Source organism: Microchirus variegatus (genome assembly GCF_963457635.1).
Source record: "Microchirus variegatus genome assembly, chromosome: 15".
Classification (NCBI taxonomy): Eukaryota; Metazoa; Chordata; class Actinopteri; order Pleuronectiformes; family Soleidae; genus Microchirus; species Microchirus variegatus.
Genome location: NC_139816.1, coordinates 24908914 through 24935409, shown reverse-complemented (window position 1 = coordinate 24935409; position 26496 = coordinate 24908914). Strand labels below are relative to the sequence as shown.

Genomic DNA, 26496 nt, shown 5'->3' with positions numbered 1-26496 from the left:
TCACTGGGTTGACTCAGTGCGACAAGCTGAACGGAAACACGACGCGTAATCGGAAAAGAGTATAGTTTTTCTTTCAAAATAAGAGTATAGACAGAGATAGCGATATGTGTAATTTAAAGGAATCGATACACATTCTTTAAAACTGTACATGAATTAAAATAAATTAATCGCAAAAATAATGACAATAAAGAGTGCCTAGAGATTTTTATTTAGGTAAAGTTTAGTTAGAAACATTATTATATATAATCTATCTATCTATCTATCTATCTATCTATCTATCTATCTATCTATCTATCTATCTATCTATCTATCTATCTATCTATCTATCTATCTATCTATGGGCAAACCTGTGGCAGGTTTGTGGCATGCTTTTACTTTGAAAGTCATGAGCGAGAAGTGCCTCATGTTACCGCTACAGTGGACTTGACAGCGCTCAGAGAGGAGGACAGGCAGCAGGTCTGCTGCTGCTGCTGCTGCTACTGCAGACCCTGAAACACAGAGACAAAGTTGTCGTCCTCCTCATCCTTCTCTCTGCTCTGTCTGTGGTCACAGAAGACAGCGACGCGCAGTTCCTTCCCAGGTGGGTGTGTTTCATTTCAGCGCGGTGCTTTTCTGTCTCGTGCCCGCTCACAGAGACACTATTGGCTTGTGTCGGAGTTACTTTGTTGCTAGGCACGCTGTTGCAGATATAGGACGGTTCGTATCCGAGTGAACCTGCAGGGTGTTTTTGTGTCTCACTCCTCTGGAAATGTGTCTGTATACATTTGTTAGAAAAAACAACAACAACATGTATGTGTTTTAATAGTCTTACCACTTTGAGACATGTTAACAGTTGGTTAATTAGACATTCCACGTGATAGCATCAGATTTGTGGGGGCTCATTTGCGCCCCACGTCGCCGTTCGGAGGAGGTCTTCCCGGGCCTGCCCTTCCCACGCTCCCTGGATGTTGCTGGAGTCCGAGCAGCTTTGAATGCATATGGATTTAAGTCCTTTGTGTTCTCTCTCTATTTGTGTGTGTGTGTGTGTGGGGGGGGGGGGGCTTGACGGGACCCTGCCCCCCACCTATGCCCTCCCTCTCACCGCCGCAACCCTGCCCCAGGCATGCTGTCTTTGGCCAGACACACACACACCACAATTTGTGCACTTAAGCTGCTTGTTTTGGGGGCTTTCACACTGCGCTTCTTCTTTTATGTCAAAATCAAAATGAGTCCATGCTGCAGCTCGTCCGTCCGCACATGCAGCAGCAGAAGCAGCAGCAGCACATGTTGGAGGGGCTGCTGCTGCTGCTGCTGCTGCTGCTTCTGCTCAGATGGCCACATCTGTTTTGAATGTAGCAGCAGGGACAAAGGCAGCCCTGGTCCTCCTCTGCAGATGTGCACACGGACAGAAAGCACAGGTCGTGATGTGTGTGGATCTTGGTTTTCACCAGGTTGAGTCATGAGTGCTATAGTGTACATCCTTTTGCCATAATGCCTGTTATACAGGTATGCATTTTCTACCTTTATGGCATTGATTCTACATGTTGCAGCCTGCTGGTGGTGCAACAGCAGCATTCCTCTTCTGACGTTCTCAAATTCATTCTCAGCCAAAGAGCTCCTACAGGACGAACAAATCCAGGGTTGTCCTTCTTTATTTCCTTTGAGATCATTTTAAGAGAAAGGGAAACTTGATGAAGGATTATTAGTGGGTGCTTAATCTAATGCTTGTTGAATTCTGCTTCGCAGTGATAGGAAGAGTTAACAATGCAGTAAAACATCGAAGAAGAATTTGACTACAAATTGTTTGATGAGAAAATAATCAAGGCACACTTTCACATTAGAGGCACTGTCACTTAGTTTTAAAGAAATATCTTGTATCATGATAAAGCCATGTTATTATTATTGCAATATTCATTTTAGACCATGTTGCTCAGCCTTAGTTTTTTTGAGCTGTTAGGAAAATACCCCCCTTTTTTGGCACTACATAGGAACTCGGAATTCCCATAGTTCTAGGACATCTGTCATACGGAACATTTAACTCCTACTGAAAAGTAGCTTGTTAGGAACCACAAATGGACATTGATTGTATAAACACATAAGCATTGTTTTATATAAAAAAAATGGATCTCACTTTGAGAACCACTGATCCATTCACAGAAAAGCAAATGATCAGTTTCATTCTACATGGTCACAGACATATCATTTGTTGTTTAGTCACTACTGAGCTGAGCTTTTATTGAGCTCAGATTGTAGTCTGACTAAGACAGGCCATGTGATAACTTGCAGAGCTTGAGTATACATGAGGAGGAGAACATTTATTTATTGGTACGTCCGACTCTGCCTCCGTAGGTGGAGCTGTATCTCGCCATGAGCTAGTGCCTGTTGTATCAGCTTCCTGTTTGACATTTACGTCACAGAAAAACAAATAGCAAATGGCGAGATTGGACCGTGCTGTAGTTCTGCATGTTTTGTACCTGCTGTACATGTTAATTGTGATATCAATGAGATCAATAGATTTTGGTGCATGCTCACTATCTGCAGATAGTGAGTCCTCATTAGCTGTGTTTCCATTATGGTACAGTTTGGTGTGGTACAGTATGGTACGGTTTAGAAAGGTAAAGATAGGGTTGGGTATCGTTCATAATTATCGTACCGTTATTGGTATCTGGAATTCGGTACCGGTACCAAACAGTAAATATTTTTCAGCTGTAAAACAAAGTTTCTCAGTTTCAATTTTGTATCAACTTTTAGGACCAACAACAACAACAAGACCTCTCGCTTCCACAACCAAGGCTTTTTCTTTTTCTTTCACAAAACAAGTGTTTACACAATCAGCTGTGGCTGGAAGCTAGCCACACAGCTAACGCTAGCCACAGACTGCAGGCTAACGAAAAGCAAATACGCGAGGAGTCGCGAGTCAGAGGCTGACCCTGTTGGACTAGAACGCAACATGTACACGGCTCTCTCCACGACTACACGGGGCAACAGAAAAAAGACACGCAAATGTTGGTAGCATCAGCTACCAACACTAGCAGTGCTTGGGTTAGGGTTAGTGTAGTAGTAGTAGTAGCACCGCTAGTGTTGGTAGCTGATGCAGCAGTCGTCATTTTCCATCAGTCAAAAAACGGTTATTCATTCTCTCTGTCTGATGGCCATGTCTGCGGGATACTTAGCATGATGTTGTACCTGTGCGCCAACAATGAATATGACACAACAACACAACGGACAACAGCGGAGGACTTCCAGCAGCTCGTTTTTCCCTTTGCTAGGTTTGTGGCCGTTTGTCTCAACAAGATGTCAAACTTCATGTGAGGATAGACTGCAGGCGTTGAAGAAACACTGGTCATAAGCGAGTGAAACTTTTCGGTAGCCCGATCAGCTGACGATCGTGCGTGTAGTTCCACTCGTACCATATCATACATTACTCTGGTACGTACATGCTGGAAACACGCCAGAAACAGAGAGGCTTTTCATTCATAAAGGCTGGTACATGTGCTTTGTTGACATCATGGCGGACACTCGTCCTGGGACAGGACCAGACTGGGATGTCATCACCCATCAGACACAAACAACACACACTGCCATGATGTGTGTGTGTGTGTGTGCGTGCTTCATGGTGATGGAGGAAAAAACAGAAACAATTGAAGCTCATTCTGAACCTGCAGCCCATCTCTTATGTGGGCTTCCACTTTAGCACAGACGGCTCTCACTACCGTAAATCTATTCTGAGCGTGTAGCTGCCAGTCTGAGCTTCACTCTTTGTGTGTGCGTATGTGTGTGTGTGTGTGTGTGTGCGTGTGTACATATTCCTTTACATAAGCATGGCCTGCTTATAGATTGAGATGCTGTCATGCCTCACTGAGAGCACCTGCTTCTACCGCGTGCACTTCCAAGATGTAATTCCATGGTGGCTGCTATTTCAGGGAGGGAGGGAGGAGGAGAATTTGATATGAAGGAAGTCACGGCTCTGTAGCAGCCCCTCTGCTGTGAGATTTAACCTGGTATTTATTTAGGTTAACCCATAAAGGGATTCTCTCCGTCAGATAGATCAATGACTCATGCCTCATCCCAAAACAAACCCTGCACTATGGGGAGGGGCTCAGCTGTTGTGCGACTCAAACTCTAACCCTGTGTTTTTAAACCATTTTAGACTGTGTCTCATTATTGCATCAATGTGCAATGATCTCAAACAGCCAAACTGGGTTCTATGAAACAACAGACACGTTATTTTTGGATGCAGTCTGTGAAGGGGTGATAGCTTTGAGGAGTCATTGTAGCCACTGGATCACATGGTGGATCAACGTGTGGGGTCATGTTGTCATCACCTTTAGCTCAGCAGAGTGTCATCAGGTTACCAGGCTGGATATCCTTAGCAATGGTGGTGTAGGCTTTCAGAACAATCAGTGTTGACTGCAGTATGTGTTGTGGTTTTCATGTTGTTCAGAGGCAGGACTTGCCCTGTGGTGTTCTTCAGCTGATTCACTGATCGAGTATGTCTGTAGGATCGTGTCATAATGTGTGCGTGTTTAACAGCAGGAGCACTCTGCGGTTGTGTTAATTGGATGAGAAATAAGGTTGAGGTGTGACAGGCTGAGAGGTTTGGGAGCTGTTTGATGGGTGTATGTGCATGTTGGAGTTTAGATCAGGCCCAAAAAAACAGCCTGACCTGAGCCCATGCATGATGTGTCAGAGACCGGGCCATTAACTGTAATTATGAGCCAGAGCCTGATTTAAACCTGTGGGCTGTTGCAAGGGCTTAGGTTTGTGTATGGATGTGGTCCCCACCAATTAGGGATGGACCGATTATCAGCGCCGATATTCAGCCTTTTTTTTTTTAATCCGACAGCCAATAAGAGATCAATTTATTAATTTAATTAATTAAAATGTCAGTTAACTTCATAAGAGATGCTGCTTACCCTGGGAACTCCATTCACGTTTAGTTTTAACTTGAACTAAACAAAGTGAAAGTGAAAGATAAAATAACATTTCAGTTATATTGAAATTTAAGAAAACTTTATTTACTGTAGAAAACTTTAGCGAGCTATTTATTTCTTTAAGTTTTCATTTAACTTTATAAGACATGCTGCTGAGCCTGGGAACTTCCTGCACCTTTTGTTAGAATTTTAAAACAAAGAAGTTTATTGTCTAAGATAAAAAATCTGAAAAGCTGTTTAAGAATATGTGTAAAGGCATTTAAACAAAGTTAAGTGTTGTTGTGGTGTATGTTTTATTAAAAATCTTGACGCCAATATTTTCACTTTTACTGCAAATGAATATCGGCTACAAATTTATCGGGTTATCTGCCTCCTTGACTGCTAATAATCGGTATCGGCCCTGAAGAAACCATATCGGTCTATCTCTACCACCAATAACCAGATTGTCCCTACCAATATAATACCAATATGGAAGAAACCCCTACAGCCGCACTCTACTCTGCCAAATTTATTTCAGATGAAGTTCATAGCCTATTCGGACTGGGCTCAAAAAATAACATTGGGGTTTCCTTGTGGCACTGGATATGTGCCCATTTTCAGTGGTCGAGAATGAGGGGTTCAAGTATTTGCTTAGTGTGCTCAAGCCCCGACAGCCATCTGTTCCTAGTGAGAGCGTTTTTTTCCACTGCACAGGACATTGTCACAGCACAGAGAGCAAGCCTCTCACCAGACAATGTGGACATGATGGTGTGTCTGAAGAAGAATGTTCTGCTTGTTATTTTTTAAACAGTATGTTGTTAGAAATAGGACAAATGTTTCTTTTCATTTTTTTACAACACGGACACAAATTTTGTGGTTTACAATCATGCATGTAATTGACTTTGTTACAGAATAACATAAATTTATTCCCCTTATATTTTTATATATTCATTTTTTCTCTGTTCATATTCATGTCAGTGCTCATTTAAATGCATCTGATTGGCTGTAACTGTTCAATTAGTTGATTATGAATTAAATTGCTAAATGAATGTTAACGTTGATACAATGGAAATAGGTTCTCTGATTTCAGCTAAATTTTATAGTACAAACAACTCAATTGAGAAAATAACAGACAGATTAATCAAAAATGAAAATAATAATTAACTGCAGCCCTGAATCTTGCACCTTGTTCTGTGTGTTAAAAGTTGTTATCTTTATTGTTGTGTTTTGAGGGAAATTTTACACACTAACAATATCATTGTTAAGAAATTGAATTGCCAGCAATAACACAATATGGTAGCATTTTTATGACCCTGCCAAGAAATTCTAACGCACCCACTGGTCTTGTCTCCTGCAGCCCGGCAGACATGAGGAGCTCTCCAGGCCTGCGTCGCTGAGCAGTTGAATTCAGAGTTCAATTCTGACCGCCATGGCTGACAGAGAGGGACTGCCTATCCCCCCAGGCCAGGTCTACATTGAGGTGGAGTATGACTATGAGTACAAGGTCAAAGACAAGATGGTGGCTATCCACCAGGGAGAGTGTTACCTGCTGGTGAAGAAGACGAATGAGGACTGGTGGCAGGTGAAACGGGAAGAGGGCACAAAGGCCTTTTATGTGCCGGCACAGTACGTCAGGGAGGTACGCCGGGCACTCATGCCACCTCAGAAGCCCACGTTACGGGCCAAACCCACTGTTTTGGATATTTGCCGGGCATCCGATGAAAACCTCAACAGGCCTCTGCTGGAAATGTCCAGCTTTGGTCGTCCATCGCCTTCCTCTACCCCGTCGCCGTCCTATGATCGTGTCACACCACCAGTTCTACCAAAGGACGGTAACCAGAACATGGGGAGTCCCCATCACTGCAAAGTGGTAGCTGAGCTGGTGCTGCTTCACAACAACAACAATCACCACCATGCCAACCACGCCACACTCCCACAAACACGGGCAGATTCCCCTCCCCTCAAAGTGGGGAACAATCATAACAGAAGTCCAGACAGTGACAAGACCCCATCACCATGTGATCCATCAGGAGACGGTGGATCACATGAACTCAACAAACTCCGCAATGATTCAGAGTCTGGGGACGAGCTGAGCAGCAGCTCGACAGAACACATACAGGTAAGATGCCACTTTACTCTGTTTCAAAATGGTGTCATTCCAGATCGGGTGTATTTGATACCTTTTTTTCCCCATGGAGTGGGAGTGAAGTATTGTTTTTTTCGTGGCTCTGTCTGTTTGTGCTTCCACGCTTGCATTTTCCAATATGACCAATAGAGGCTGACAGAGGCTTGTTTCTTGAATGGGGTGAAGTCTGCCATCTCTGATTGCCTCTTTTGCTCTTCTTTAATAGTTTAGAAGATCGCAAAAATTAGTAATGTCTGAGTTTTTAAGGGCAAAATATAAGCAAGGTAGCTCCTGTGCTTCTGTTGAATTACTGACTCTCATCAGCACCTCTAGCTTTGTCCTTCTGTGTAATCTCCATTGTGATTGTGGTTCCCTTTTACCTTTCTTTCATCATCCCCAGTTTATTTTCCACCCTCCTCTCATTCAGCTCTTTTCTCGTGGGCCAGGTGCTGATTACTGCTTGCCCATGTCCCAGTCAGATTCTGGTGTGTAGGGTTTTCAGAGACTGCATGTTCTTCACTCACACTTTCTCGCAGATCTCAATCCATTCATCAGCTGCTACGGATATCTGCTTCCAACAATTTTGCGCCTCATTTGCCAGAGTTGACAAATGCAGCAGCAGTGTCAGGTGCTTATTAAAATCTTCTTCTCTTGCCTTCAAAGTATAATTTGTCTGCCTTGTACGGATGTGCAGTTTTTTGGGAGGTCAGCTGTTGCTGTTGGGTCATTAAAGACTAAATGGTCTGTTCGCAGCTCCATCATTAAAGAGTCTTCAGGTACTTTTAGTATAAGGAAATGTCAAACACATCTGCTTGATTGTTTGGGTATGTATGTTTTGGGTCACTTGTCTTTTTTTTAAACTTGCTGGTGGTCTTGTACTTCAGCAATTGTGTAGAGGCTGTTCTACAGGATTCAACTGACCTCGTCGTCCTGTTGTCATCTCGGTCAAACTTTAAAATCCCTCCTTTATTTAACACGGCAGTTGCATCAAATCCATGCATTATCAACACAAAGTAGCCCAAATTTGTACTATATGTATAAACAAGGTGACACAATGATAAACTGATCAAGATCATATAATGTTAGGACAGTGTGTGGTCTCTGCAGGACCCTGGAGCATTTATTTAAAGTGTCTTAAACTCAAAGTTATGTCAGTCTGAGTGACAAAAGTTGTTGAGTGAGTATAAATCAGGCTTTAGCTGTTACATGCATACACGGTGCCATGTTGCTGAAGCGTAGTGATTCAGGTTTTGTCTCAACAGCGTTGCTAAGAGTGGTACAGCCATAGATCTGTTATTTCATATGCTAAAATGAAATTGACGATGCCCCTCTGTCAAACACAGTAAAATTGTCTTTAAGTGCCATTCTAACAGCCATTTATAATGCTTGGAGACAGATTATACCATTGTTATTTGTATAAAGGAATGGACCCCACAAAGGGTTATAGATTCCTGATTTAGTGATCTGAATTTCCTTATACTTCCTTTGTCACCTGATCCTTTTTTTGCCCAGACTGATAAATCATACCCCTCTCTCTTCCTTGATGTTTGTCTCAGACTAAAAGAGAGAGTGAAGAGAATGGGTCAAGACTGCATGATCTGTGAATTATCCATCCTCATCTGCAGTGCAGTTAGTTCAAAGTAGAAATGGACAGTTTACTGGCAGTCAGAGTCCAAGTAGCTTTTCCTCAATGAGCCATTTTTAGGGTGGATATACTCAATCCACCCTAAAAGAGGCAGGGTCTCCTGTGGAACTCTTTGTTCCACAGGCTGCAACAGCCTCCTCCACTGTGGAGTGAACAAAGAGAGATGGGCTTGAATAGAAACTAGGTCATATCTGCTGAGGATAAGACTGCAGCCCCCATTTGGCCCACTGTGGGGACCACTGTGTCTGAGAGTGTGCACAAGTGTGATTCTATGTGTGATGCACCATGAGAAAGAGAACGGGAGTGAGAATGAAAGCTAACACACTTTACAATTTCAGCTTCACACATGTATGACCAAATGGTTTTTGGGTCAGAACTGCCATACCCTAAAAGGCTGCATTTAGTAAGAGCTGATGTGTTGCTTTCACTCTCATTTGCATGGGACACTCTTTGGAGTGCTGCTTTTTTGTCAGGCTACAGTAGCACTGACAGGGCGGATGAAGAACAGACAGTGGACAGGATTCAGCCAAGACTCCCTGGGAAGTTCAGTGCTCAGTCTGTGGTCACTGGGGCAGGTGGAACACACTCCCTCACTTTTTTTCCGTCTTTGTGGTGTGCTTGTTGGCCTGTTGCCAGGCGAGTGAATGACCCTGCAGGAAAACCCAATTCTTTCAACCCCCTGCTTCCGCTGTTTCCTGTCATTGCTTGTGTGCAGGCAAACTTGGTCTGTGAGAGAGAGAGGATTACTTTTCTGACAATTCTGCAGTGAGTTAAAGAAAAGTTTAAAAAAAAAAAAAAACGATAAATTTGATAAATTTTGTAAGATAAGTTTTGAAAGAGTTGTGACATATTAGACCATATACAGTATAAAATTATATGAATATGAAAAATTACAAGAAATGTCAACAAAGGACAACTTAAAGCAGGGGTGTCAAACATGCGGCCCGTGGGCCAGAACTGGCCAACCAGAGGTTCCAATCAGGCCCACAGGATGAGTTTGTGAAAATTTCACATTATGATTAGAATCTAATTATAATGAGAAAATACTAAATTTTTCTGTCCCAGATACCTGTGACTAGGCCTGTCGCGATATTCAATAAATCAATTAATCGCACGATAATTAAAATTAGCTCGCTCATTTTTCTGGCCGCGATAAATGCCATTTGCATGCTTTTTAGTTTTCCCCGTCTCCCTCTCTCTCCCTCTCTCTCCCGGGTCCTAAAGTGTGTGAAATTTAATGTAGTATGCATGCCAGGTGGCTAGGTGGCGCTGTGAAGCACTGCCATACAACAACACCAGGAGCGCGTGCATGCGCTGAAACTTCCTTCTACTTCTCTCTAGTAGCGCCGAGTAGCCCACAGTCGAAAACCAAAACATTGACTCGGCGTAATTGCTGAAATGACTCCTGGATAGGTATAAGAGCAGCTAAAGGCGACTTGAATGTGCGACTGATGGATTCTAATCCACATGTTTGTTGTTGTTTGTCTGTACTGCACATGGCAGCGTACAGGAGGATAGCCAGCGTGACGACGCTGAAGTTGGCACCACATTCGCCAACTAATTTATTGTGTTCTACTGTTAAATATTCTTTAAAATAAAAGTTTATTTCTCTTTGAAAAGGTGTACCTGCATTATTATACCATTATCATTGTATTAGATGAAAATTATCTCAGAACAACAATATTATCGATTATCGCAATAATTTCTGATACAATTTATCGTCCAGCAAAATTTGTTATCGTGACAGGCCTACCTGTGACTACGTGTATTTTCCCTTTGTAGATCCAATGTGATCTGTAAGTTGTAATGCACATCTGTATGCGGTAAACTTATGTGTAATACTGTTAAAATTGCACTTTTTTGTCAATTTTCTCAAGGAATTTCAAGTTGTTCATAATGTTTTGTAAAAAGAAACTTCATAGAATGTAAAACAAAGGAAACAATTTGGTGTCCTTGTTGTTTACAGGGTATTATGCTAATATTTTACTGTATGGCCCACTTGAGATCAAATTTCCCTGTATGTGGCCCCTGAACTAAAATGAGTTTGACACCCCGACTTAAAGAGTAACTAAACCCCTAAACCATGGCTTGGCATGGCTCAACTCTACTCTTGTTTTGCTTTTCCATTAGCGATACTACCTGGTACTTTTTTATTACCTGTTCTGGAGAGGCTCCAAGTGAGTTGAGCAATACTAAGGGTGAATTACAATTCCTTGCTTAACCCTCAATCTCAAAAATGCACGCTCCCTCTAGTGCAAGTGCTGTCCCGATTCTCAGAAAAAATTAAGTTGAGAGGCAAGTTTAAGGGCTGTATCGCCCTCAATATTGAGATTTTCCGAGACCACACTTGGGAGCAAGGGCTACCCAGAATGCATTACGTGTTTTCACATAAGAAAGATGGCGTCGAAAGCAGCGAAGCGAGTGCGATACAAATTAAGTATTTTCTCTGTTAATACAGATATAAAAATGATGAAAACCATTGTATTATCTTAGTTTAGACCCATATTATGGATTACTGACGTCATTGTTGCCTAACATTTATTTTTATTTTACGAGCCGGCCGGTGCGCACACGCGATCGTTTGCTATGGTTTACCCTTCAATAAGCCTTGGTGTGTGGTAACTGTCAGCTGAATATGTCCGTGGTTGTGGTATTTGTATGAGTATCATCTTATAACTAACTGACAACCTAATAACTTGACTGAAATAAAATAATAAATAAATAATCGTGACGTAAATGTATCCTTCTTCTCATGTTATTCTGCCCCCCACAGTCTGAAGACGTATCTGCATTTAAGGGGTGTCCCATTTCTAAGTGACAAAATAACCCTCAACACTTGGTTTTGAGGGCCAGTTAAGATAAGGGTTGAGCTTGAGGGTTAAGATTGAGGGTTAAGATAGGAATTGGAATTGGCCCTAAATGCTGCAGACTGCCGGCCACAGATTGAGTGTAATCTGTGGAAGATTCAGGAGTGTGGTGTCGACTCAGGAATGAAACTGAACCATGCTGAACTGTAGATCAGTTAAAGAGACTGAAAAATACCAGATTAACACGTTTATCTCCAAAATGTAGTAAGGGAAAGGGAATATCAATAATCTTAATATTTAACAGAGGAGTGTGGTGTATTTAGTGACAGCACTGCCGAATTCAGTGACTGTGTCAGATGGAGTCTGTGCTCTCGTCATGCAGGAAGTACCGAACTAATCTTTTTAATGTATGTAATTTTTTTGTAGTATATAAAAGCACTACTTGAACATAATTTTGATGATGTGAATGGAAAGAAAACTTCAGTATGTTGTGAAGGTCTTTCTACAAGTTATGTGGTGTAATTATTGTGACCCTATAGAATAATTCATGTGCAACTTGAGTGCGTCAGCTTGCTTCAGGATTGGACACCAGGGGAGTGATTTTGAATGACAGCCTTGACAGTGTCGTTTGATTGGCCGAACCTAATGAGAGAGTAGCTCCAGGTTGCCACTGCTACTAACCCCAACTCTCTGGTGCCCAGCTTCTCATGCTACATACACCCACTCAAGTGCACCTCTCCCTCGCCTTCTTGACCACACACTCAAAGTGGTCCCTAAAGCCCAATGTATACTTCTGCATAAAGTGCTCTACGTAGGTTACGACGACCACTCTACATCGCCGGAGAGGCTGTCGGAGAGTCTCTCCATTGTCTCCGGGTGCACAAAATATATTTTAAGTGTCCGTCACTCCGTTAAGGGACAACCGAGACGGCAAGGGCTGCGATTGGTCCTCAGGACAGGCCGAGATAACGCTGCTCTGTGCCGGCCACTGTGCGAACCGAGCGTCCACAGATAAATATGTCATATCTTAATACACAAACCACATGTTTAAACTCTAAATGGCTAATTTCTTGCCTCAAATGATCTTAAAGCTGTGTTCCGGGACACAGAAAAGTGAGAAACGGCCACTGTTTTAATGTTATTCAGCTGCAACAACAACAATAGTCTTTCTCTCTCGGACGCAATGTTCACTGTAGCCAACCTTGCGTAGCTACCCCTATTGATAGGGCGGGGAATTGCAGTGTGTATCCAGTACCACGACGGAGAACTATGAAGGCTCGAGTGGTCTCCGTGGTTACGCAGTTGGATAACGCATTATGCAGTCGTAGAAGTATAATGTGGCCTTTAGTCAGAACTGAAGCAACAAGTCGGCCCAGCACAAATCGAGTAAACAAAGAAAATCTTTAAAAAAGGCTTAGGGTTTTCATTTACGTTGTTAATCTAGGTTACGTTAGTGCTCATTTAAAGTCCCATATATGGGAGCATCTGAGCATCTGCTATTAATATGAATAACAAACCAACCTGATGTGCTTGAATCATGTGTGAATGATACAGCTTTGTGTATGAAGTATTGACTGTGATGCTAATGGTTTAGCAATTAGCTGAGAGCACATCATCAGCTCGTTCAGCAACAGACTGAACCATCGGCACTACACCACAGAGCCACTTAAATGTATTTGGTTGTATTTGATACTAGAAATATGTATTTATATTTGATCCTTCTAACTCTTAAGTATAATACCTTTCTTATTTTTCATTGTTATGAAATGCATATTCATATTCCATTTTATTTTTCTCTGGGAACCGCCTGGGACCTCTTCAAAGAACCCTTGGGTTCCCTAGACCTGTTATTGATAATCGTTGTTCAAACAACTACAATAGTTTCTGTCCTGTGGGCTAACAGATATCAGAACACAGAACACGTTAAACACGGACATGCATGCTCATGCTCACTGGTTTTACTTCTAATACAGAGCTGAAAATGTTGTTTTCAAATGAAAACTAACTAATAATTTTCAATAAAAGATTGCAAAGGCTGCATTTTAATCATTCTAATTTTTATAGTTCTACGCTCTGGCATAGATCAGTAGAAATAAATAAATTAGAAAATGTAATACTTAGATGATGAAAACGGTTCATATCTTAAAGTATTATATTACTATTTTGATGGTATTGTGGTAAAGAACACAGTACATATTCAACTGAAGATTGACTTCACAGTTCTGTGCTTCCATGCTCTGTTGGTATTCGAGACATAAACCTATTTTCCTCACGTCTCAAGAAGTTTGAAAATGTTGTTTATTTTGATTTAGAAGAATGTGGCAAACCATTTGATCCAGAGCCTGCTTCTTGCGTAAACATATCAGGTTTCTTCAAGGCTGCATTGCCTGTTTTAAAATGTGAAAAAAAAAACATGACCACACAGTCTTTATTGCCACAAAGAAAGTTATTTTGAGTTGGTTTATTCTGGAATCCTTTTACTCATATCTCTTCAGAATAGTTGTTTGTTGAGACTAATCTGTTTGATGGGAAGCTGCTCTTTTCTTTTTTTTTTTGGCCGAAGCACAGTGACTTAATGAGTGAATGAACTCTGCTCTGTGGGTTGTGTGTGAGGCCAGATTGCTGTTTTTCTTCTTTGAGATGTGTCAGTGAGGGGGAAGATGTAATGGCCTAGGAGGTGTTTGTGTCTGTGGCTTTGTATTTTGGAACCAGCGCGATGCTGAGAGCCCCACCCCCTCCGTAACCCAGCCTTTATTTATTTCACACTATCGCACTGCAAAAACAAGGTATTAGCCATGGCTGAACTCTCTCTTCGTGCATTTTTGTCACATTCAGCTGTCAAGTAGTTCCTGGTACTTTGGTACTAACATAGGCTCCCTCTTTACCTGGCATTATAATGTGCTTTCTGTGATCAGAAAGCAATCGGATAGCGCTAGGGCTGAAGGATGAATCAAAATATATCGAAATCACAATACGGCCTACTGCAATTTTCAAATCGCAGGAGGAACGATATTTGTCCAAGCCAAACTATAATTTTGGATTAATTATTGCCTTGATCTAAACACTGACTGAAGAGAACATGTTTGTTTCTTACAGATCCACACAAATATCACACATGTTTTTTTGAATGAAAATGAGTAAAAAAAAAATCACCATTCCCTCGGATATCGCAAATCATATCGCAATCGCGATTCCTGTCGCTCAGCCTTAGATATCGCTTCACCACATGCATTTACACTGGGTATTATGTGTTGGCGGTGTCCACATTGAGATCCGATTTGCTATCCGATCCCAGTCATCCCCCTTACATCAACTGTGCCATATCAACATTAGCTGAATGTGAATTCACGCTACTCTATGGAAGCCTCTTTGCTTTTCGAAGCGGGGGAAGACAAACGCCTTTTGACAAACGGAAAACCCACAAAAGCAGAAGAGACTGTGCAGTTTTGTTGCTGCTGTCATTTTAGCATGTTCTCTGAGCCACATAGTTGTTGAGGCTAATGCAGATTTACACTTCCGTTTAAGCCGGTCATCTAGTTTTTGCAGATCGGATAACAATCCGTCCTGGGTTGTAGTTACACCTGCACTTACAAGTGGTCAGGCGTTATCCAATCGTAATCCGATCACGGAAAATGCATTTTAATGCCAGCTGTAAAGGAGTGGATTGGTCTCTGCTTAAATAAACCATCTTCAAACATCACAGAAATGTCCTGAAATCCCTACTTCAAGTTTTCATATTTAACCGGTTGACATAACCGGCACGTAAATGTATCTGGACAGATTCTTAAGGGTTTAATAACAAAAGGAAGCAGCCGAGTCCAGGCCTGTCTGCCTTCAACCTGTTGTGTGGTCCTCCCACTAGCTGTCAGTGACTGAAGATGGAAAGGGGGGAAGGAGAGAGGATGGGGGAGGTGTGGACAAAGTACCAGGGACATGGCCTCTTATGGAGCCGGCCTGTGGGACAACGGCCATGTGGCTGGACAGATGTGTTTTCATGTTTGGGTGAATTTTTTTAGATTGGTTGTAGCCTGTGAGCTGTGAACCTCAGAGCGGTTGCCACGGCGAGGTGATTGATTTGAAAGAGTCACAAAGTCACCATTAAAGATGGAGAAGAGCATTAAAACTGGGTGTCATGAATGTCTACCAAGCATCTACCAAGAGGTGAATGGATAGTGGCTGTTGTTTTCCTTCCCCTCTGTGAAGCCTCTGGCTTGGCTCTGTTGATTTGATTTCTTGGTTTGCTGACTTGTGTAACAGAGCAAATGCTGTAAATGTGTATTACTGGCTATATTTAAATTGACTGCTGTGTGGGGGAGGCTGGGAATCCCATATGCATTTTGAAATAGTGTCTGGTAGTAGCCTGGTAGTTTGAAGCCAGTGAATTAGATCATTACTTTCCAGTGACGTGAGTTTAATCCCACGTGGAGCATAATGTGTGTATTGTTCATTTATGATACAGCCCAGTGGCTGGTGAGGAAGCCGGTCCGTCCCACTTGAGGGTCCTAGGACGTTCTCCAGTTAAAGTGATCATTTCTGTTTTCTGAAGTGTGGTTGTGTGTGGTACTGACACTTGATCAACTCTGACTGTAAAGTTTGTAAACTGGTCACTCGCACACGCATCTAAGTCCATTGAGAAAATCAGAGTTTTGCCTGCTGTGATGCACACGTTTTAGACACTGAAGTAAATCAAAATGAAGGATTTTAAACACTGAAGTCACAGAATAAAACATTTGAACTTCACGAAGGCAGCAGTGGAGTACGGGAGTGCACTGCATTCATTTGAAAAAAAAAAAAAAAACCCACAGCTTTAATATATTTTTTTCCCCATTTTTCGGAGTAAATTTATTTCTGAATTATAGAGATACTTTGAACTCTCACGAGAACCTCCAACCTGCAAGTGACTCCCATGGACCTAGGGTGACTCTGCTGCGTAAAGTCGACAAACTAATGGTTACACCGTCTATGTGACTTAAAGACAGGACTATCTCCCGGTGTCTTAAACCCAGGTCAAAGTAAAACTTGATTAAACGAAACAAGCCATCCATGACCATTAAATCAAGCTCTCAATAAAGGAATGAATGCGTTTATTTTTTCAAATGCTTTCTAAACTCAGAAACTCTCTGTGAACTTTGGTGCGGGGAATGAGCAGGTTACAACAATTCACTTTCCAGCTTTAAAAGGCTCTCAAAGGCTGTGAGATGTGGATATATTCTCAACATATCATAGTTAAGCATGCATACTGTATATCTTATGAAGTGAGCATTTTGTTGCTGTGATTACAATATTTTATTTCATGCGTCTCTTTTGCAATGACACCTATGACCTAAAACCTTGTCGTACAGAAACAACCTGCTTTCCCTAAAATTCACAAAACACGTGTGCAAACAATTCTTTGAAGATTCTGCATCAGAGTCCTCTTTACAGGCGTTTTTTCTGTTCTTTCCATTTTCTTGGAACTGCATGGTTGTATTACATAATGGCACACGAGTGCAGCCAGTGCTGTTGAAGTGTAGCCATCTCCTGTATGTTGTGCCCTGTAATCTGTTGCTATGCCTCTGCTAAGAGTCTTACTCCAAAACCAGCTGCAAAAGAGGCCCCTGCTTGTTTTCCAGTGCATACTTGACATTCCTGCCACAGTGCCTACACACACTCATCGAGTCAGGCAACAGGCAAAGTCCAAAAATGTCTGCTTAACCCTCTTAAAAGTCAGTGTTTTCAGTTATCTAATAATAACCATGAGCTAATGTCTAATATGAAACATGAGATAATAAAACAAGGTAAACAAAAGGCTCAGCCTTTTGTCCCCACTGGCAGCCATGTTTTGATTTAGAGCAAGCCTCCGTGTCCATGCTGGTTCCCATCTCCAGACGCTGAGGGCATGCACGGGTGACTAAATCACAGATGCCAGTGCACATAAATAAAAACCGTTTAACTTACCCTTTGATTTACAATAACACAGATAATAACACAGCACCCATGTTTGGATGTTTCCCTACAGATCTGAGTTTTGCACATTTAAACAGGAGTCCTTAGTAATTAGTAATTTGTGCAAAAAGATAAGTTAAAAGACGGGCTGAAAATGTGCTATATGCTATGGATGTGACAGGTGAAGCCTCTGTGAAGCCAGTGTCGGTCTTGATTTAGGTTTGAAAAACAATCTATTACGAGCAGTCATTCCTGTAAGTGATTTGAATGAAACCACAAAAGCTGCATCAACATTTCTGAAAATAAAGAATGCTGCTGAAAAGTCATTTCTCTCTGTGTCTGCCATGTGGGCTATAGTTATCTCTGGTCCAGCATCTGTGAGGTGTCTGAACTTGTGCAGGAGTGCAGGGTTTATCAACATCTTGGATGACAGGTCTTCTTCTCCCCTCTTAACTGCTCACTGCTTTATTCCGTCTATCCCATGTCATTCACTAGTGTCCCTCTGTTTCTCTCTTTGTCTGGGCCCGGCTCACTGCTGTAGCTTGGTGGACTGGGACAGCATGTATCCAGAAGAACACAGAGCTCTTATGCTTTTGAAAGCACAGTGATTTATTTTATTGTCCTTCCTCTCTCTGCTTTTCCCTCCAACGCCTGGCTAGAACATTTTTTTCTTTCCAGTGTTCCCGTGTCTCTTTTGCCTTGAAAACATTAAGACTGATAGTACTAAACACCATTATGTGTTTGATAAGGTGTAGGGCACATGTGGGTGCTCTTGTGTGGGATTTATTTTCAAGTAACTTGACTGCCCCCCCTGCTGTGTTATCCACATAGGTCTGCGTTTGCATACACGTAATGATGCTCATTGCATGGTTACATAACTGATGCTGGTTGTGTCTAGAGCCTTTGAAACAGCTGCTAGTCATTTTCCCTGCAGCGGCCTCTTGCTTTGGTGAAATGGACAGGTCAGGCTCAATCCTAGGAGAACAACAGACACCAGCCTGGGGCACAATATCCGTTTGTATCGTTTACACAATGTGTGTGTTAGATTTACAGTACGTGGAAATTGGCATGATGATGTTATAGTAAATAGATTACAGTGTCTGTGTATAAATGTTTTTTTTCCAGCCCATATCGATCAGGCAGTTTTCTTTGTCCAGATGAACTTAGATGTGATTCATAGATGGGTTTCATAGTCAGCAGAGCATTGCAATGGATTACCACAGCTCTCCACAGTAGTCCACATGTATTTTGACTGCATAGGGTCCTGAAAGATAAGGCCATTTGTATATTTCAAGGTTAAAGGAATACTTCACCGATTTGCATTTAGCTTTTTATCACTAGAATAGGGGAAGTATTTTTGAAAAATTGTGCTTCCCAACCTCAGTTTCACCTGAGTCGAGAAATATCTTAATTCTTTGTTTTGTTATGTGCCATCCAGTGACACTTGGTCCCTTGGTCCTAGCCTAGGTCCAAGGCTTGAAACTGCAACGCTAAATCCACACTTTTTAGACCCACCCATAGGGGGACAGGACCTCATTCCCAGAATGTAAACCGTGTCCGCCGTCTTTGCTAACAGTTATGCTAACAGGACCAAGTGTCACACAAGTATTCCGGTCACCGAGCTGATCGCTGCCACTCTAATCAATGTGAACATTTCCACCGGGAATGCCGCGGCTTCTTGTGGATTATGGTTGGCTCGCAAGGCTGCGCAGCGCCAGCTGTAACGCGCTCGGTGGGGATTGAAGCTGGGCAGAGAATGGCGCAAAACTGTGACGCTGACGTTTTGAGGCACTGAAGTGCCCGGTGGAAGTCCGGGGTTATCTCGTATCTCATACCCATAATGCATTAAACTATCCATCAAAAAACCTTGGAAACCCCCTCATAAGAATGATAAAAAAAAGCATGTCTGTATTGTTACAGGTTATTGAATAATTTATTGCAAACAGCAGTTATAGTATGAAATTCAAGAAATAGAACGTCCAACCCTTAGGGAGATTCAAAAGAGAGTCAAAAGAATACATTTACCCATTACAATTAATGTAACATAGCCAAACGGTAACAATGACAGGATTATATTTTAGAGTACTTGGAAGACCAAAACAACTTGTGTTTTCACTCTGAGCTGTGAATAGCGCTAGAAGCAGCCACACTTCTCTTCGTTTCAACACCGACGGCTGCTGGCGCCGGTGTTTACCAAAACCAAAGATTTAATTTTCTTGCCTAAACCAAACCACATCGCTTTATCAACCGGGCGGAATTCTGATGTCAGCTTTGATGCAATATCGGCTAGTAAAGTAAGTTAGCATGTACTTACAGGAAGGAGGCAAGCAGGAAGAAGCCAAACCGGGTGTCTATTTTGCAGCACATGCCGCCATCGACTGACAACCTTCCCAACATTAAATCTTGTTTTGTTTCTTGCTCGATCAGACTCTCTTTTTGGCGTCTTGGCCTCCTCTGAAAGTGTCTGCTTTGATTTCGTTGGCTCTGCCATGATCTCCGCCTTAAGCGCCCTTTACATGCTGTGTACCATATGCACTTGGACCTAGTGCTCTGTCCTGGATGAGAGGCATTCTAAAAATAAAATAATTATGATAGATTTTTGGTAAGGTAAAAATGTTGCCTTGTGTTACTTTAAACCAAGAAAGTGGTCAAATAAATCCATATTTGCTCCAGGACTGGGTTATCAGAACTCAAATTTGACCCAGAATCATTTAGAATGTGAACCACTAGAAGTGGAGGTAAGTGGATAAACCTAGTGAATAAAGTGTGACATTATTAGTCTGGTTTTGTGCATTATTTATGGAGTAGTTGAAGATGTGGTGCTCCTAGAGTCCAAGAACAGCACTATCCTTTTCACTGAATTGACTTTCCAGAAAGTCTGTTTTTGTCCTCAGAACTTTCCACCAGCAGCTGTCACTGAACAGAGATGCTACACAAAAACAAACGGGGCACAAAGAGAGAATCCACTGTCCCACTGTGGATCAGTCTGGATTCCTCTGCCAGCTTTACAGCTCTGTACCCAAACAGTCAGTTCAATTTTAACACAGCGCCAGCAGGCATCCTATAATTGCACTCAGATGGGTCACTTGCCTTTTGGGGATAGAGTACATGCCTCTTTACATTTCTGCAAAGCTGACCAGAAATAGCACCCCAGTATAACAGAGACAGCAGGAGGCTGATCAGTGTTCTTCCAAGACCAGCAGCCTTTCACTGTCCTTGTGTCTGAGAAGGGCACTCCCAGTGTCTATTAATGAAATGGATATGGCAGCCGTGTTAATGATCTGGTGCCTCTGTAACCTCATTGGCTGGTCGATCACCGATATATATGTATATACACTGTGTGAAAGACAATTTTTTAAATTGGACCTTGAGCTGGTCAGCGTTATCTAGACCAAAAAGAAGCAAAACAAACGTTTGTTTGGGATTGTCAGTGTTGCCCTTCAGCCTTGTGCACGACTGTTAATTCAACTCACTCCTCGAGAACCACAAATGTCACAGAAATATGAATTGGAAATCTTTCATTTATATTATTATTATTGTTATTATTTATCTGTCATTACTATATGATAGTTTTATATGTAATATTTCAATTTGTAAGTTATTTGCTTAAGTTTCCTTTTATTGTCCATCAAAATGAATTGAATTCATGAAATAATTTTTAATTTAACAGTTATCACTGTTACACTTCCCCCACTTTGTGATCGTGATTAAATGATATTGTTTTACTTGTCCTGCTCTGTTTTGTCTTTGTTGGAGACCAGACACTGCGGAGGTTGCACAAACTAAATGTGTTCTGTATGTTTTCACAATAAAGGCATATTTGACCCCAGTCCTATAAACCATCAGCTCAGACAGTCTGTACTCATTCCACTGTCAACATGCAGATTAATCTGGTCAGAAATGTTACTTTTAAAATGTTATGTCTATTATATATATTATTTCCTAGTTATAGATAAAACAAAAAGTTTAATGCAATTGTTTATTTTGACCTTTATCAATGATAAAGTTTCCTCCTGTTTAACTTTTTGTATGAGAGTCTATTGGTCCAATTGGTATGGTTCGCTTAAAGTGTGCATCTGCCATCAAAGGGCCATGACAAGAACATTGTTAAGGGTGGATTTACTTCATAGACAAATCAGGCCAGCGTACGATTATCATTTAAAAAGTGTTAAAGGCTCCACTGGATAAGCTTCATGCACAAGCAACTATGGGATAGAGGGGCTTTGCAGTCAGACCGGGCATGAACAGACTGCAACCCCCAACCTCCACACACTACTAGAATTCAATCGTCTTACTTTCTATATTATGGGGTTGCATAGAGTACATTTCTGCATTAAACCCCATCAACACTCAGGTTCATCCAACACCAACAACTCCCAATATTTTTCACATTGAACTATGAGCCAAGTCTTTACTGTTGTTCAGCACCAACCCTCTGCCATTTGGGAGGGATCGAGGAGCATTTTCTGTTTAGCTTCTTGCATAATTCACATAGTTATTTCTACTTTTTTTTGTCTCAGAGCCTGTGGTGGTAATTGAAAGGCGAGTAATCTGTCTTTTTAAGAGATTCAGGGTTAGATAGCTGCTCTGTGGCCCTGGTTAGGACCCCCTTCCAGGAGTTAGTGGACATGGTTGTTATTGATCTGCCAGCCAGTCCCCCAGCCTCTTTAGCCACTATTGTGTAGGCATTTGAAACCATGGTGACATATCCTAACTAGACTGCAGCCACTAATGGGTAGAGGTGCTTCAAATGTCAAATGTTCTACTCTCTCATAAAGGAAGAAAAAAACAGCCTACAACATAACTCAGTCTCTCTTACACACAGACTGTGTACTTCGTGAAGCATCACGTCATTTACAATTTACAGATCATATTGTTTTTATTCATTTCTTTTTCAATATCAGATTCAGTGTTTTTGAGCATTATCAGACCAGTATTCATACTGATAATCTTTTAGCCTCTTGCCTAATATTTATGGAGAAAATAAGCAGATCATTAAGTGAAATGATGACTGAGCTCATTAACTGGTTATAGATCTTTGTCCTGAATGTTTCATGGGATCACTTCTCATTCCTCTCCCCTCAACTGTGTCCATGGCCATTTGGACACTGACCCAATGTCACTTTGTTACCCCAATATTTTGGATGTTTTGTATATTACGGTGTGTGTTTTAGTGCCAGTCTTCAGATTTCTTCTTAAAGTCTTCACTTTCAACTCACTGGCGGGGTTTTGGCATAGAGAGAAGGGTTTGAGGGGCTGCCCGCTGTTATTTGTTGTTCTGCTTACCCTATTAAAGGAATACTTCTACTTTGCATTTAGCTTTGTATTACTAGAATAGAGGAAGTATTTTTGAAAAATTGTGCTTCCCAACTCGGTTTCCCCTGAGTCATTAAATATCTTCATTCTTCTTTTGTCGTGTGCCCACCAGTGGCACTTGGTCCGAGCTTTGGTCCAAGGTTTGAAACCGCAACGTAATTCCGTACTTCTGAGCGGGACCTCATTCCCTGAATGTAAACCATGTCCGCCATCTTTGCAAACAGTTACGCTAACAGGACCAAGTGTCACTGGTGGGCATGTAGCAAAAAAAAATAAGATTGAAGATATTTCTCAATTAAGGGGAAACTGAGGTTGGGAAGCACAATTTTTCAAAAATACTAACCCTATTTTAGGATTACAAAGCGAAATGCAATTCGGTGAAGTTTTCCTTTAATGATGGATGCAAGTTCACCTGTCTCTGGAACAAGCGCTAATGTTAGCTAAGCTAAGCTAATAAGGAAGGGGGTCCTCCATCACCTTGCAGGTTATTGCACGACGACTTGATAAAGAAATGTGTAATTTCACACAAAACATTTATTAAAAACTATTGTACTGGACTTGGTCCCATGGATTAACTGCAGTCATCCTCCTCATCGGAACAGTCTGCCAATAAGTTGAAACTGAAAACCAAGAAACTGAAAACCAGTAACCCTGATTAAAAAAACAAAAATAAAACATGTAAAAACACTGTCACTGAAAAAGATGGACATGAAGAAGACATCTGAAGACTGACACTGACATTTTTTTATTTTTCAATGCCAATAGCTGTCAATACAACTTTTTCTACCAAAGCCAAATTTTATTTACAATGCCAAGACTAAATGTCATTGTTCCGTCTCCATACTTGGCACCATTGCTTCAGATGGCTGTGTTAGAGGATCACTTTGCAGGAGAGGCCTACCTCATGGCCCAAGGTTGCCGAGTATCCTGTGTTACTGTTCTGTGTGATTCTGTCCGCTATACATTCTAGCACTGGACAGTGGACGATTTGGCAGACGTGAGTTGCCGGTTCGTGCCATCACTGGCTCGACAAAACAAAGGCGCTATTCTTACAAATGTGACAAGTCGAGCCCAGTGGAAATTGAATTGCTTTCTACAGAAGCAGCTCTGTGACAATCAATTACCCAAGACTCTTTTATGGGTCATCCAGAGGACGGAAGAGAAAAAGGCTTTCCACTTGGTGATACTACAGCCCGGGAAAGTGCATCTGCAGTTGACAGTTGGTTTGGTGACATGCCTACCTGGATCTTTTATTATTGTTAATAATTAATCCATTTTACTTTGTCATGCCATGAGAGGTGGCTGGCAGTTATGAGTTCAATATGTGGGAATGTTTTCAGTGTGCCATACAGACCAGGGGCCAGCTGATGATGCAGTTCAGTTCAAGCATGTGACAGTGACAGTATAGATGACGAGGCTGGGGACTGAACAATGGGTTTACAGTGGTGGTTCTGTTGCTGGCACTTTTCTGTGGGTGAATACTGTAGTAAAAGATGGGTCACAGAGAAGGACTGGCCCTGCTGGCTATGGATAGTAGGACAAGTGAACCATTACTCCCATGAACAGGACAGTGCATTTTTCTGTCACTTTCCACCCTCAACAAGCACACAGGCATGGCCTGATTCATGGCCTGTGAACCAATAGGAACATTTTGACTGGATATTTAATGTGTATGTATGTGTGGAGGGGCCCAGCTATTAAACTCAGTAGTTCCACTTTTAGATCCATTGTGCGATTCGGGTGAAATACTACTTTAAGCACCTCGATAATCACTTTCCAAAATGTACTGGATTTGATTCAAGTCCAGAATATATGGGTATGGTCGCCAATTGTGTACTGCATTTTCTCCAGTATAGGTTGGAGCATGTGGGCTCATCTTGGCCATTATTACAGGGGTCCGGAAAATTATCATACTACTGAGGGTTTTAGCTGTGCTGCCCAGAAATAATATTTCATATTTGGAAGTTTTAGGTCTGTGTGTGTTTTAGAAAGCTGTAGTGTTTTCATTCTGATTGTTGGTCTACCTTGCCATATCTAATTTGTCAAATGTAGATTTAGAGATCTCAACAGGAAGCATGTGTATATTCATACGACCACTTTCGTTACAGCTGTGTAAAGACAGGGGTAGTGCTAACCAAGTCCCTGGTGATATTTTGGATTATGTTTTTGTAATTTGCATCACATAGTTTAACGAATGATGTAGGGATTTGGATGCCGAGATATTTGATGGGTTAGGGTTAGGGTTATCTTTTGGCCATTTAAACCCACTCTGTAGTTTGAGCGTATGTGGACTTTTAAGACCTTCTTTCATCTCCATTAGAGAAGTTGTGAGATTGTTATGGGGTCAGCCAAGTACAGGAGTGTGTCAACATTTGTAAAAGGTATTACCATGATACTCGACATTATCATTGTTTCCTCCTCTTTCACTTTTGGATGAAACATTAAATTTAGTAGTCTTCTGACATTGTCTCCATAATATCTACTTGTGATGACCCACTCTGAATGGAATGGATTATATTTGTAATGCGTTTTTTCTCGTCTTGCTAAGATGGCTGTCAATATTTAGATATGTGAGCCATTGTGATATAGGTCTGTGTGATTGACAGTGGTGTCTTTGCCTTCTTTATGTATCATGACTATTGTTGCCTCCTTCCAAGTAAGTGGGTGCCTTGTTCCAGACTGTAAACACATTGTGTTACACCCTTAAGAGTAGAGATGATATGTTATCCTTAAACTCGACAAAATTCATTTAATTTAAGATTGGCATGAATCAAAATATGTAATGTACATATTTTGATTCTATTCAGGCTTTTATTCTGATTATTTGTCTCCACATAAGCATAGCTACTGACTCACACCTCAGATTTCCATTCTGGTCCTTATTTTGTAACTGTACTTTAAGCTGAAATGGCATTGCAAGATAAAAACACTCCTTGCTGAGTGTTTGATTTTCAATTAACCTGATTCACTGGGGTTAATTCCCTGTTGTGTAGTGTAGAGTGCTCGGAGGCTCCAAGGTGCTGCAGCTCTGTTATTACGGGTAATAAATCATCATCCATATGAGCACAAACAAGGGGTGCAAAACCAAACTGTAAAATACTGAACCATTCAATACACAAGTACCATTGGGGGATGGGACACCCCCTAATATAATGGTAGGGGAAACGCTGTTGTGCTATTTATGTAGCATATACTTATTACGCATATAGGAATGACAACTGGGAAGCTGCACATCTGGTTGCAATCTTTTTTTCACAATATGAAGTGATCAAGCAGAATCCATCGTCCGTGGGTTCCCATCATGCCTTCTTCTACCCTTGCTTTGAGGGTGTTTGATAGCAGTGATCCACCACTGCCATCGTCTGTATTCTATTGTATTAAGGTAAAGTGCTCTCCCATTAGCCCATCCCTGAGAGGTTTGGCATTCTGGTACCTCACTTGGTTAAGAGTTGAGTTGCCTGACATATTGTCTGATATATATGCTGTAGCTTATATACGTCTATGGATGTGAACAGCTCAGTTTCCTGCCAAAATGGCTTTCGTTTCGTGTCTGTATTTATGTGTGTGTGTGTTGGCATTGTTTTTTTGCCACATTAGACAGAACACACTTTCACCTTTCTCATCACAACAAAAGTGAGCCACCAATCTGCCATCTGGCTAACGAGGTAGATAATGCCTCTAATCTATTACCATGCTCATCTCTTTTGGCTGACCTTTGTGTTGACAGACTTGGATGAAGCATTGCCAGTGGGCACCAAGAGCAGCTGTGATCACCATGCTTTTGCT

The 26496-nt window shown here is 41.6% G+C and overlaps 1 protein-coding gene across 1 annotated transcript in view; it reads left to right on the top strand.

Annotated features, from left to right (window-relative positions):
• The first annotated feature begins 440 nt into the window (after positions 1-440).
• Positions 441-26496, top strand: part of arhgap12b (Rho GTPase activating protein 12b) — a 62399-nt gene continuing 36343 nt past the window's right edge. Inside the window, exons 1-2 of the mRNA XM_083902061.1 lie at positions 441-580; positions 6250-7011. Coding sequence (XP_083758187.1) covers positions 6322-7011 — 690 coding nt within the window. The 5' untranslated portion in view covers positions 441-580; positions 6250-6321. The remainder of the gene's footprint in view (positions 581-6249; positions 7012-26496) is intronic.